Source organism: Periophthalmus magnuspinnatus, chromosome 8 (genome assembly GCF_009829125.3).
Source record: "Periophthalmus magnuspinnatus isolate fPerMag1 chromosome 8, fPerMag1.2.pri, whole genome shotgun sequence".
Taxonomy (NCBI): Eukaryota; Metazoa; Chordata; class Actinopteri; order Gobiiformes; family Gobiidae; genus Periophthalmus; species Periophthalmus magnuspinnatus.
The window spans coordinates 1,730,479-1,744,374 of record NC_047133.1 but is presented as its reverse complement, the minus strand read 5'-3'; the positions used below and the strand labels follow the sequence as shown (position 1 = coordinate 1,744,374).

General features: G+C 39.3%; 3 protein-coding genes across 3 annotated transcripts; 1 reads left to right on the top strand and 2 right to left on the bottom strand.

The window, feature by feature from the left end:
* Positions 1-94: 94 nt before the first annotated feature.
* Positions 95-6,781, bottom strand: pdap1b (pdgfa associated protein 1b). Its single transcript, XM_033970986.2, has 6 exons — positions 6,635-6,781; positions 6,240-6,331; positions 6,059-6,166; positions 2,390-2,511; positions 676-827; positions 95-597 (listed from the first exon to the last, which is right to left on the bottom strand). The coding sequence occupies exons 1-6, from the start codon at positions 6,645-6,647 to the stop codon at positions 542-544; spliced, it is 543 nt and encodes a 180-aa protein (XP_033826877.1). The 5' UTR covers positions 6,648-6,781; the 3' UTR covers positions 95-541.
* Positions 6,782-7,146: 365 nt separating this feature from the next.
* On the top strand, positions 7,147-8,946 carry bud31 (BUD31 homolog). Its single transcript, XM_033970977.2, has 4 exons — positions 7,147-7,332; positions 7,502-7,624; positions 7,710-7,876; positions 7,956-8,946. The coding sequence occupies exons 1-4, from the start codon at positions 7,239-7,241 to the stop codon at positions 8,004-8,006; spliced, it is 435 nt and encodes a 144-aa protein (XP_033826868.1). The 5' UTR covers positions 7,147-7,238; the 3' UTR covers positions 8,007-8,946.
* Positions 8,661-13,864, bottom strand: smcr8a (Smith-Magenis syndrome chromosome region, candidate 8a). Its single transcript, XM_033971228.2, has 3 exons — positions 12,776-13,864; positions 10,830-12,518; positions 8,661-10,462 (listed from the first exon to the last, which is right to left on the bottom strand). Exons 1-3 carry the CDS (start codon positions 13,378-13,380, stop codon positions 10,003-10,005), a joined length of 2,754 nt encoding a protein of 917 aa, XP_033827119.1. The 5' UTR covers positions 13,381-13,864; the 3' UTR covers positions 8,661-10,002.
* Between the last annotated feature and the right edge of the window lie 32 nt (positions 13,865-13,896).

Sequence of the window (13,896 nt, the reverse complement as noted above, 5' to 3'; positions counted from 1 at the left end):
TACTGCTGTTGGTTTGGTTTAAAAAAAAAAGAAAATCACCTCTGTTTTTTGTAGAATGACATTTTGTATTTACAAGTGAGTTTTTTCACCACAGTTTCCAAAATTAGATGTAATTTTATTTTTACATTCTATATCTCCAATCATTTGTTATACACAGCTGTGAATTCAAAAGCCAAGTCATCGGTAAATAAACTCAAAATAAATATTGAGACAATTCTGACAAATCAGAATTTTCTCATTAATAAAATAGATATTGATACTTTAAAAACATGGCAAAATAAGCAAATTAGTTCAGATATACAGTGAAAGTGCAGTATAGCATTATTAATACAATCATGTAGATTTTCATTCTGTTTCCAAGTGAACAGGAAAAACAACATGTTCTCAGTATTGATGTTGAAAACAATGATGTGGCCAGTATTCCAATTCCAGGTATAATTGTGGCAAACACAATTCACAAAAAATACTCTTCATTCTTGACTTTTTTTCTAAATGCAAAAGTGTTAATTCGGACCAGTCCTTTATACTTTTAATGCACCTCTTACTTCAGTGAAAGTGAGTCAATTCCTCTTGCTGCTGCCGCTGCTGCCTCTTTTGCTGAAAGTAAAGAGTCAAGAAGACTTTAGTAAAATGTTTGGTAAATGTTGTGTTAGTTTACAAAACTTCAGTGCTTACCTTTTTTCTCCTCTTCTTTTTTTCTTGCCGCCTCCTCTCTTTGTTTTCTAATAATTGCGAGTCGGGCAAGGTCTGCCTTTGCCTGGTCTGTTTTTCCTGCCAAGTGCATCTTCATGTAGCGTTCTTTTGCTTTCTGCTTTTCAATCTCTTCTCTGAAACATACAAATTGCATATTTGAAATAACTAACCACTGCGAAGAACGTCACATTTTTAATGCCCCACAACGATGTCTGTGTTTGTATGTGCAGAAAAGTCTCTGAGTGGAGCAGGTTTGAGACCAGTGTGTTGACACGGTGAATGCTTTTAAATGATGTAAGTCCATGTCTGTCTACAGACTAACAGACTGAACCACTGTTCAGGGTGTGCACCACTGAGGGCCTATAACTGCAGCAGTAGACATCTACTCACCAAAACCCTTAAGAGTTGGAAAAAATATCAAATTGCAATTTTTCTGACCAGCATTGCAATTACAAATAGATTTACAATTTATGTTTTAATAATTCTGTTCAAAGTTCACCTTTTAAACATGTTCAAAAAAATTGAGCAAAAAACTGAATTAAGCTTCTTAACTTAATAGAAGTAATACAACTAATTGAATAGAAGAATCACATGTCAGAACATGTTTGTACAGATCTAACCTACAAGTTTAGCAGTTTTCATACAGAAAAAACAATGATGACAATTAATCTTGCAGCCCTAGTGTTTATGACGCCATAAAACCTGATCAATGAACGATCATCTGATCTTGGCAGGGTTAGGTCTGGTTAGTACTTGAATGAGGATGGACTCCCAGGTGAGTAGCAGTGGCTCATGGTTGTGTCCTTGGGCAATAAACTTTAAGAATGAGATGTGTGACTTTATGAATGAGATGTGTGACTTTAAGAATGAGATGTGTGAATGAGATGTGTGACTTTAAGAATGAGATGTGTGACTTTAAGAATGAGATGTGTGACTTTAAGAATGAGATGTGTGAATGAGATGTGTGAATGAGATGTGTGACTGGTGCTCAGAAAGTCCAATGACACAGAAGCCTCGTTTCCACCAGTTTATCCCCGTAGCAGCTGTGGCTATAATGGGACCTAACCACCACTGAGTCTGGAATTAATAAACCATGTATGAATAGTAAAGTTTTATTCAAGTGTTATAACGCATCAGAACACTGACTGGGCAAACCTTGTGAATAGGGCTGAGTCCCAAGTAGAAACCGAAAAAACAGTAAGGACTGGTATAGAAAAAAATACACTTTGTTTGGTGCCAACTTTCAGTTCCTTGGCTTTAGCCAATAACTACACCCAGTGATTTATCAGCAGCGCAGGTGCTGTATATGAAGAAAACTAAAGTGAAATGTAAGTGTGTGAGTCCATCTGAGGATCAGCTGTGCTCTGGTTCATTTGTCTGTGCATTTGTTTTGACTTATAACCATGTAAACAGTTTATGGATGTAACGCGACATCTATAGCCTAGTATTATGTTTTAAAATATGAATTAATGTAGTTATAACATAATTCAGGGATTAAAAAATATTTTCTTAATAATATTGGACATTCATTTACACAGAAAATACAGGCCTCAAATAAAGAACCGTTCAAAAACCGGCATCGAAAAGGAGGTATCATTAAAGTACTGGGATCGAAAAAAGCCCCACTTGTGACGTGTGTATTACAGATATTTTTTAATAGAATGACACTTTTTTAAAAAAATAAACAATGGCCTACCTTTCTCTTCTAGATAACTGCTTTGGTTCTTCCAGTTCAATCTGTGTCACCTTCTTGGATTTCTGAGACACTCTGTTGGGGTTTTCGATCTCTATCAAACCTTCTACACCAGCTCTTTTTCTCTGCACACATCACAAAAGGCTTCATCAACAAAAGGTACATGTTTAAAGGGGCACTATGCCACTTTTCAGGTGGAGCTCCACCACCTGCTTGTCTCCATCCATCATTCTCTGGAAGGTAAAGGTAACTGGAGGCACTGCTCTGTCTGAAGGTTTGCCACTCAAGGTAGACTCAACACACTCTGACCTTAAAGAATTGACTTAGTTGGAACTACAACAGTGAGCTGATTGTGAGCTGTTAAAAAAGTCCTTCTCAAATAACTTTAGTCACCAGCTAGCTAGCATTAGCCGACAGGTTTTTAGTCACTCTCACCTTTTTGCTGAAAATTTACCACCAAAACAGGACTATGAACTCTCATATTGATCATATTGACCCTATTGATTCCTGAAAATGTGTTGTTTAAATCCATTTTGTTGTTGTTTTTATTATTTATTTGTTTGTTTACTGATGTGTGCACCGTGTCATAGTGACAGATGAACATTCCCTCAGCCTGATCACTGTAAAGTATCAGTCGGCTCTGTGCACAGTGGTTAGTTTCAATCAGAGGGACAGTCTGCCCGATCATTTCTGGCTTAATGTAATCTCTATCAGGTTTTGTGTTAGAGAGTTCTGCTAAAATCAATAAATACTGACAGATCAGGCAGTGGACAGGGAGATGCGGGTAAATGTCAACAACATGTTAAACACTTTACAAATATGTGGAAAACTTCACCAAAAGACTCTTTTGCTTTTTAAAATGCTAAACGTTTTGTAAGATAACAAAATGATGACAGTTTGTTGTGAAGACGACCCAGTTACAGTGGATATAAAAAGTCTACACACCCCGGTTCAAATGCCAGGCTTTTGTCATGTAAAGAAATTACATCAAGTTAAATAATTTCACAACTTTTTCCACTTTTCATGTGACCTATAACCTGTACAATGCGATTGAAAAACAAACAGAAATCTTCCAGGGAGGTGAAGTAAAAATAAACAACTGAGATCATGTGGTTGCATAAGTGTGGACACCCTTTTATAACTGGCGATGTGGCTGTGGTCAGATTTAACCGATTACATTCAAACTCATGTTAAACTGGAGTCAGCAGACACCTGTCACCAATTAAAGTCTCTGATCAACTCCAAATAAAGGTCAGCTGTTCTAATAGGCTTTTCCTGACAGTTTTGTAGCCACATCTTCCAGCACAAGCCATGGTCCGCAGAGAACTTCCAAAGCATCAGAGGGATCTCATTATTCAAAGATATCAGTCAGGTGAAGGCAACAAAAGAATTTCCAAGGAATTAAATATACCATGGAACACAGTGAAAACCGTCATCATCAAATATGGATATTAAGAAAATATGGCACAACAGTGACATTACCAAGAACAGGACATCCGTCCGAAGTTGATGATAAGACGAGAAGACAATTAGTCAGGGAGGCTGCCAAGAGGCCGACAGCAACACTGAAGGAGCTGCGGGAATTTCTGGCAAGTACTGGCTGTGTAGTAGATGTGGCTGTTTTTCTTCAACTGGAACTGGGGCCTTAGTCAGGGTGGAGGGAATTATGAACAGTTCCAAATACCAGTGTTGGCACAAAACCTGAAAGCTGAAGATGAAGAGGAACTTCATCTTTCAGCATGACAATGACACAAAGCACACATCTAAATCAACAAAAGAATAATAATAAGATTGAGGTTTTGGAACGGCCCGGCCAGAGTCCAGACCTGAATCCCATTCAACACCTGTGGGGTGATGTGAAGCTGTGCACAGGAGATGCCCTCGCAATCTGTCAGATTTGGAGCGGTTTTGCAAAGAAGAGTGGGCAAATATTGCCACATCAAGATGTGCTACGCTGATAGGCTCCTACCCAAAAAAACTGAGTGCTGTAATAAAAGCCAAAGGTGCTTCAACAAAGTATTAGTTTAAGGCTGTGAATATTTCTGCCACCAGGTTATTTTAAGTTTTTTATTTTATATTTTTCCCCTTTAAAGTTTTCAGTTTGTTTTTCAATTGCATTGTACAGGTTATAGGTCACATTAAAGGTGGAAAAAGTTGTGAAATTATTTGTCTTGCTGTCATTATTTTACATGACAAAAACCTGGCATTTGAACAGGGATGTGTAGACTTTTTATATCCACTGTATTTTTAGGTGTTGATTAGATTGTCCACTGCCTGATCTGTTGGATTTATTGATTTTAGCAAAACCTTTACAGACATTACATTATAGTGGAAATGATCAAGCCAACTGTCCTTCAGTTGCTTTGCCTGAAATGTTTTACAGTATTGTATTAAACATATATCTTGCATGTATTCATTTACATGTGTTTTTGCTGTAAATAAAGTAAAACAAAAAGAGCAATAACATATCTAGACAGGCATGTGGTGGATTTTGCCTCAAAATAGTTTCGTAGTGCACCTTTAAAAAGTTTTAATAAGGCAAATTGAGCTCTTGAATCACAAGCGACGCAATTAAAGAGCCAATATTATTTTCTATTTTCTGATCTATGTTGTAATATTTCCTCATCAGGAACATACCTGGAGTTGTGTTTTGCGTCATTCACACTAATTCAACGATGGTACTTGTTCTCTGTACCTATGACATTAGCGCCCAAATCCATAAATTGTTCTGGTTCTTGGCATTATCAGACCACTGAGGGTAAACTATCTCATGGACTGGGACAATGCTAAGCTCCAAAATCTGTTTAAATCGGCTGACCAGACACGTCACAGCAGCATCATGTGACACTTCTAAAGAACGTCGCAGAGAGTAGCCAAAACTGTCAAAGCATGAAACAAATAGAGGTCTGTGGGTAAGAATCTAAAGTGTAATCTTCACTAGAATCATTTGGAAAATTTCAGCCCTGGAATTGCCAATCTCTACTGAATTAAAGGTAAAAGGAGCTGTTCACTTGAAAACTACCATGACATGACATCACAAGGTGGAACAGAGCATTTTGGGCTTTGGAAATGTAGACATAAAGTGTGACTCAAACATGTGTGAATGAAACAAAACACAACTCCAGGTCTGTTTTTGAGGAGGTACTAAAATTCTAATATGGCTTAAGATTAAATTTTGCATAATATACATCAGAGACATGAAGTGTAATGTGCAATTTTTGATAAACATGCCATAAAAAAAAAAAAATAATAAAAAAAAAAATAAAAAATAAAAAAAAATATATATATATATATATATATATATATAATAATGAAAAATGATTGCTGGATTGGCAGATACTGCACACCTCAAGACATGAAGTGCATAGATCATATATTGTAGAAAGCCAGCAATAAAACAAATATACTACAACAAAACTAGACAGTCTCCTTGGTAATGAGCAGTATAGATTTTACTGTATAGATCCCTGGAGAGAGACTCAAGCAGCAAACAAGCCTGACCTACTCTGGGGCCAGTATGTTTCTGTTATAGCTCAGTGCTCAGTGAACAGAGTTTGGGGAAACACATAAAAATAGGCTCAGGGTGGTGCAATCCTATTGAAGAGAACACACATTTCACACAAAGAGAGCAAATTTAGTAACTCAAAATATTCAGACACCAAAGGGTTTAACCTCAGAAGATTCATCATCACTGTCTTCTGATCCGGATCCTGGAAGCTTGTCTTCTGCCAAGTCAGTCTGAGCCGCCCCATCACCCCCATCAGCTTCCTCCTGCTCTTGCTGAAATTGACACAATAAAGTTCAAATGAGTTCAGTAATTTCACACTGAACTGTAAATAGTAATAGACTCTACCTGTTTTCTTTCTTTCTCTGCTTTCATCTGAGCGTCTATCTCCTCAGGGCTGGTGTACATCCGTGCACGGCCCTTGTGACCACTTTTTTTACCTGTCAACAACATTCAGTACAACTGTCAGTCAGTTTAAGCACAAGCTCACAAACTCAGAACTCACTGGATACTTAAGAGAACACTGGCCACAGTACTGGAAAGTTACATCAAACCAGCCCTCATATATTACACATTGAATTATAAATCCCTAGCAGATTAACTCTTTACATGAAAAAACACAGTCATTAATAATAGTTAAAATATATTATAAAATATAACTATGTAAGTAGAAAACAGACATAACAGAGACTGGCTCACAGGGAAACAGGCTGCCTTCCTTATACATTTGCTGTCGTTCTTACCTCCTTTAGGCATGTTAAAACAGGTTTTATCCGATTTTTACAAAGTGAAAGGTCAAGAATACATTTGAAACATTAATAGTGAAAGAGAGCACGAATGACAGCTGGCTAAACTCGATACGAAAAACAGTTTTCAGTAGCCAGGTGATTTTCCTGTTGGAAAACATTTATAAAACTGTTTTATTTTGGGTTTTGGCACACAGACACGTCTCAATTGGTAAAATAAACTGCACATGTGGACATGTGTTTCGTCTAATTATCCTAATTCATCAATTAAAAGTCTGGAATTGTGTAGTTTGTTAGTTACGGCATTGGTTTAGCCAACTAAAGTGACGCAATACAACGTGAAATGCCACGAGGCAAAGTGTGATAAAGTGTGAATCTACAAAACATGTACAGTTCTGTTTTCCTTTCACCGACATAAACTCACACCGAAAATAAACTCCATGTTTTTGATTCGTGTGTTTATTTTATGATATGACGTCATCATCGGGCCCAAAAGGACCCCTCAGTGACGTCATTTTTAATCGCCGAAGAAAAGCTCTAATCGTCGGTCGAGGCTGACTGTAAATACGAAGATATTTTGGTTTACTGTGTATTATAAAGTATGCCTAAAGTGAAAAGGAGTCGAAAACCACCGCCAGATGGATGGGAGCTTATTGAGCCTACTTTAGATGAGTTGGATCAGAAAATGAGAGAAGGTACAGTCCTCGAGCGCATCCTTTTTGTTTGGACGTTTCTAAAACTGAGGGAATTGAATTACAAATCTTCTTCAACCCTGGTCAAACATAATCCAGTTTAGTTAGTGTAGACATTTCAATATTTGTAGTTGAAAATGTCCACCTTATTGTTATTGTGTTGTGTATTTAGCTGAGACGGACCCACACGAAGGTAAACGGAAGGTGGAGGCGCTTTGGCCGATCTTCAGACTCCATCATCAGCGAAGCCGTTACATCTACGACCTTTTCTACAAAAGAAAAGCTATTAGCAGAGGTAAGTCTTATCAGCTTATTCTGTTTTTACATTTTATTAAACGTTCGTTTAGCAGCAGTTTTGACTAGTGTATTTTTTCCTCCAGAGCTTTATGACTACTGTATTAAAGAAGGTTATGCTGATAAAAACCTGATTGCAAAGTGGAAGAAACAGGGCTATGAGAACCTCTGCTGTCTGCGCTGCATCCAAACAAGAGACACCAACTTTGGAACCAACTGCATTTGTCGCGTTCCCAAGAGCAAACTGGAAGTTGTAAGTCTCATTTCTGTTTGAATCAATGCTAGTATTTAAGTTTGTCTGTGATCTAACTATTTTTCTTTTTTATCTTAAGGGAAGGATCATTGAATGCACTCATTGTGGTTGCAGAGGATGTTCTGGTTAAATAATTTGTTGCTTTCCATCACACAAGAACATTACTGATCACATCAAAGTAAATGGGGACTTTTTTGGGGCCATTTGTCATTTCATTCATGATTTTATGTGATAGGTTGTTAACACCACCTTAACCTTATTGAAGACACTTATGTCTGGATGCTGTCATTCCAGTTTGGAATATTCACATGCATACCTTGCAATGTTAATGTTTTTTCTGACCTTTTATTTTATTTTTCCAAGGTTTTTAATAAACCAACTTTGTTTTATCCAGTACATCTTTTTGCTTCTTTTTTTCTTTTTGAAATAAGAGGCCCATAGACTTTGACAGATCAGATTTAAGACTAAAATTAGAGCAAATCCTAGGAGATAGATATTCAGCATTCATTCATAGAAGATATTCAGCAAATTGTTGGTACCAAGAATCAGTCACGTGAGCCAGCACAGAGCTTTGCATAGGTGTCACACTTGTCACGTTGGGCCAGAAAAGGCAAGGACCTTTCTTTCATCCTGCTGCACCTCCAAGGTGACTTGGATGTTTTCACAGATGAGATATATTAGTCATAGCATTTCAACATGTCTAGCTGTGTTCAGTGCTGTTATAAGGTTTGCTTTTGCCATACACTGTCAACTGTTTTAATTGATTAGAAAATTACAAGACATTATTTGAAATAATTTAATCAAAAAACAGATCTTAAAATGTTACATTAAATGTGAAGACCATTTTAACACAGTTTAAATTAAAATACAATGATGCCTCTTATTATAAGACAAATATTACACAATACATGAACTGGCATGAAACAGAAATATAAAAACACAGACTTGTTTAAACACTCTGGTATGGCTTATTTGGATTACAATCACCTTTTTGCATTAGGCTATAAATAAAATTCAGTGCAAAAAAGAACAAAAAGATGTCACACAAGTATTAACATGTTAATAAAGAGAGTGAATAGAGTGAAAATGTCATACATTTTAAACAGCCATTATCCAACAGGTTGACCTTTACGACTTCAGAGTCCTAAATACAGTTGATAAAGAATTACAGCTCTTCCAAAGAGACAAACAGCATAATGTATAAGAAAAACAACAAAATGAGCTTTTTCAGTAACAAACTGGCCAAAGTGACTGGATTCCAGATTTCCTTTGTCTACACAGCCAACAAACAATTATCTTTTGGAATTTATATATGATAACTAATAGAAACAGCCATATGATCAGAACACCGACTCACCCTGTCACAACACAGGCTCATGCTGACACCACATTCTTGCACAAATTTAAGACAACACAGCATTTGATACATTTGGGCCATAAGTCACTTTAAACTTCCCTGGAACAACTTGATTAACATCAATGAAATGCTCGCCAACATAAATCTTTGGCTGCCGCTTGCTCTACACTTAAACATGCTAAATGACGTGTCTGAGCTTACACTGCGGATACACATTCTCATGCAACCAAAAGTAGTCTCAGCGAATGTTTAATTCATGCTCTTAAAGCATTTTTGATATACAATCATCCTATGTATCCTATCAATCCACTAGAATGAAAATGTTCTGGCTTTTACTACGGAAATCACAAAACCAGCTATAACAATTAGATAATGCCAGTATATCCAAGTACCGTAATCCAACAGTAATCCAGTAAATTATATACATTTCATACTATGTCGCACTCACAACAATCATAGTGATTGATGTGTTAAAACACAGTGATGTGAACAGTTGGCAATCTGGATCAGATAGAGCCTGAGTTATCCAGTTCAACACTTGTGGATGTATGAAATGAAATAGAATCAAGCTTCTTAAAACAGCACAATAGTATTTTCAATCTGGCAATCACATGTCTCAGTGACAACAAAGATTGATTCAGAGACCAAGCTGCAAAACAAACATTTACAGAACAACTGTTAAAATAATCAGCACAGACACATTTGTTCTAAAAGTTTACTACATGATTTGGTCCTTGAACTCAGTCAGTTCCAGCTAAAAACAGTGAATTTAGATCTTGTATAAAACGCTGGTAGTATATTTAAAAAAAAAGCATGGTGGGGCTGTGCAGCTTTCAGTCGGGGGTTGCAGGTAGTACTGGGTGATGAGCTGGCTGAGATAGAGCAAAATCTGACTATCCTCTTCACCCAGACCCAGCTGTTCCTGAAGGAAGCAGTGACGCCGTCCCTGCACCACCTCAGTGCCCTCCTCAGAGCTGACAGGCAGGTGAAGGTGGTGGGTGAACGTCAACAGGAATGCTTTGGCTGCCAGCTGACACAGCATGCTCTGGAGGTGCAGAAAATAGGTGGAGCCACGGCGGATGTAAGTACGGTGGTTAGCCATGTTTGAAAGTAACTGGCCACGGTATGGAGGGCAATGCAATGTCTTCTGATCGATGTCCAGGATAGAGATGTAGCGACTGTAGCGTGATAGTGAATAAAGCGTGCTGGAACCCACCGGAGAGGTTACTCTGGGGGAGGCAAAGAGTATTACTGTCATTAGTGAAATTTGAATATTTTGATTTGTCAAAGTGTAAAACAAAAGACAGCCATAAGGAGATCCTCTCAAGTCATGATAAGATTACTGATTAAATCACTGTAAATGTAAATTATTTGGGTATGAACATCCATGCATCAACAACTAAACATATGGTTAGTTTTTTGTATGCTGACTGCACTGATTTTAGAGTAACTTGCTGCAGTAAAAATATGTAAAACTTGGGTGTGACACACTCCACAGCTACTAACCCAACTGCTTAATTTTATTTGCTTTGTATACACATAAAACTTAGAGCTGCCTCACTCTACATAATCAAAATAATCTTCAGTTTCACATACCTTTGCAGTCCAATTAGTTTCCAGCGGTAGATGTCACTGAGGCTGAAGGGGCCAGACATCCAGGCCTGAACTCTTTCTGCACATTTCCCAGGGCCAGGCACAAAGAGGGCGAGTGCTGACACCAGTTTGCGGACTCTTCCCTCATCTTCCCCAAACACCACCAGTGTTCGCCCACTCAGCAGACACCACAGTGCCTGCATGGCAAACGGATACTGTCGAACAAACCGCAGAGCTCCCTGCCCGGCCTTTTTCTTCTGTCGCAACGTCACCACTCCTGCATATCCAATGGGGGAGACTGCTCGATCTGACCCAGTAGAAGCACTCATAGTGCAGTCGGAGCCATCCTCCACTGACATACGAGAGACTGAGTCTGCATGCTGGCCCACAGGTAGTTCCAATCCAGAGCTCTTTGAGGGAGAGCCCACAGTGTAGTGGTCCTGCAGCAAATGCAATGCCTGTGGTTCCTGATTCACCACCAGTGTTTGTGGTGGCTGTGCACTAGTGTTATGTTGTGATTCAGCTGCTATATCTACAGATAAGTCCTCATAAATGAAGCCATCTTGGGCCATGCAACATGTTGTATCTATTGGGAGCAATAGGTCTGACTCGCAAACCTCCACAGGAGTCTCTTCACATTCTCCATTTGGCTCCAGTAAAGACATAGGTGTGTGGTCCCCATTGTCCCCCTCATCATCTCCAACAGTGGTCTCCATGTCCTCACTGCTACTCTCTCTTTCATGGTCAGGAGTCAAGTCTGAATCCAGATCCGGAACCTCAGATTTTACAGTGTCTAGATAGTGTGGTTGTTTGGTCCTACTGTTTCCACTGCTGTAGCTGCCTTTGGTCTCCTCGGAGCTATCCTGAGTTTCTAGAGTCTGGTCTGATGGTGAGGACTCCAGTTGGCTCTCCCCAGGTCCCAGCTCACTCTCCAGAGTGTGGCTGGTCTCAGAGAATGGCTCAGCGGTGCCATCTAAAGGCTCTGGTGCCAGTAAAATATGAGGTGGTTTTAAAACAGTGGAAGATTCTACAGAATGATTCACAGGACAAAATGGGCGTATTATCACTTCATCCTCATTATTATCGCAGACTTCTTCCTCAAATAGAAAGTTAGTAAGTGTCTGTTTCTTGCGTAGCGCCCTGTCCAGACGACATGTGTGCAGGTAACACAGATCACCTCGAAAACTCCTCTCAGTCTCTTTGAGGAGTTCCATCGACGCCTCATAAAACCTCTCATCACAAAGCTCTTGGAGGGTTTTTAGACGTTTGTCAAAACATTTGGCAGATTTAGCTCTGATGAGTTGTGGTGTGTATGACGGCCTGCGCCTTACACCCTCCTCATCTTCCTCCATTTCATCTTCACCTGCTTCACCGTCAATTTGGCCCTCTTCACCACTCTCTCTTCTACTCGTGCAGCCTAATGGTCCAGCAAGTTTGGAGAATTTCTCCAACAAATCTTCACACTCTGCCAAACACTCACTCATGCATTTGTGACACGTGGCGGCATGCGGATCTCGACGTGGACGTCGATGGTATGAAGTGATCTGCTTCAGCAGATCTCTGTGTTCATAGATGCTCTTTTCTACATTTGCCAACTCATTTGCCTTCTCCACAGCATGTGCGGAGTATCTGGTCTGAGGACCCGCCTCTCTTTGGAGACCCTCTTCTCGCTGAAGCACTGAGTGGGTGTACCTGTTAGCACATGGGCAGTTAAAAAGTAAGCAACATTTAAAGATACTTACATTTATTTCCAATGCCTCATTAATATAAATGATGTAATATAAATACACTGTTTAGAGTTTAGACAAATATTCATATTGGAAAATAACCCCCTGCATGAGGTGAGAAAATTAGGATAAACTGAAGTAATTAAATACAGTATAACAGTATCCTATGTTACCTGTTATGTCAGTTACACAATACTACATTATTAAAAATAAATGTCTTACTCTAAATCCTGAAGCTTCCTCTGTAGTTCCTTGGCGAAGGCCCTCCTGTTTCCTGCCTTCAAACACTCAGAAGCCTGTGAGAAGCGGAGTGACAGCTCCTGAAACTGTAACATGATTTTCCTCTCATCAGCTGAAACGTATGCCATGCAAAAAGGTCGCACAAAACCCCTGGCTTCCAGGTCATAAAGAGTGAGGTGATGGACATAGGCAAATGCCCCTTCCTTAGAGTCACCCAGCACCACTCGAGAGTCCTCTACAAAACTGAGCCTTGGGTATCCACTGCCAGGTGGGTGTCCCACAAATGAGGCTTGGTAGTCCACAGACATGATACGCAGGGAGAAATAGTTGAGATCAAAGGTACCACATACTTTAGGCTCATCTGGAATAGTGAGGAGAGGCTGAGGTCCCACTTGTTCAGAAAACTCAGAGATGAGTATAAAGTCTTTTGTGAATTTGGCATAGGACGTTTTGGACCATGGGTTTGAGTCCACCGGTGGATAAAGGGGAATAGAAAACTCTTCTGGGAGGGCAGGCCAGGGATCTGGATTTGACTGGCCATAGTCATCCTCTTTAGTAAAAGCCACCACGTCAGGTGAACCTATCATAGTGGCATTCACCACATCAGATTCCGCAAAACAACAGGGTTTACTTTTAAAGATTGATGAACAAACAGCTGAGACACATTTTAAAGGCTTGTAGCCAGGCTCCACTAAACGACACCATTTTACAAGCAGCCAAGTTATTTTACTCAACACACTGACTTAACATTTTTTCATTTAAGCACAAACCAAGCTGGGACATAACCCATGTCGCCTGTAACAAAGGCAGTTGTCTTGCGCAAATCAATGTCCGCGGTAGACAGTTCCATTCATGTGCAGAAGAAAATGTAAACCATCCTCACAAAAAACGCGCCTCTCCCGCCCCGTTTGAGGTTTCCACGACTTGTGTCTTTATAATTCAGCATTTCTAATACTTAAACTGCATTTAATATTGCATGGCAAGCGCTACAAACGCTAAAAAAGTATGAAAAGTACAATTTTTACACGTCGAGACAGACGCCATATTTACCCAGCTGGTTGAAAGCAGGTCATGTGACCTGTTCGCCCACAGCCACAAACAAA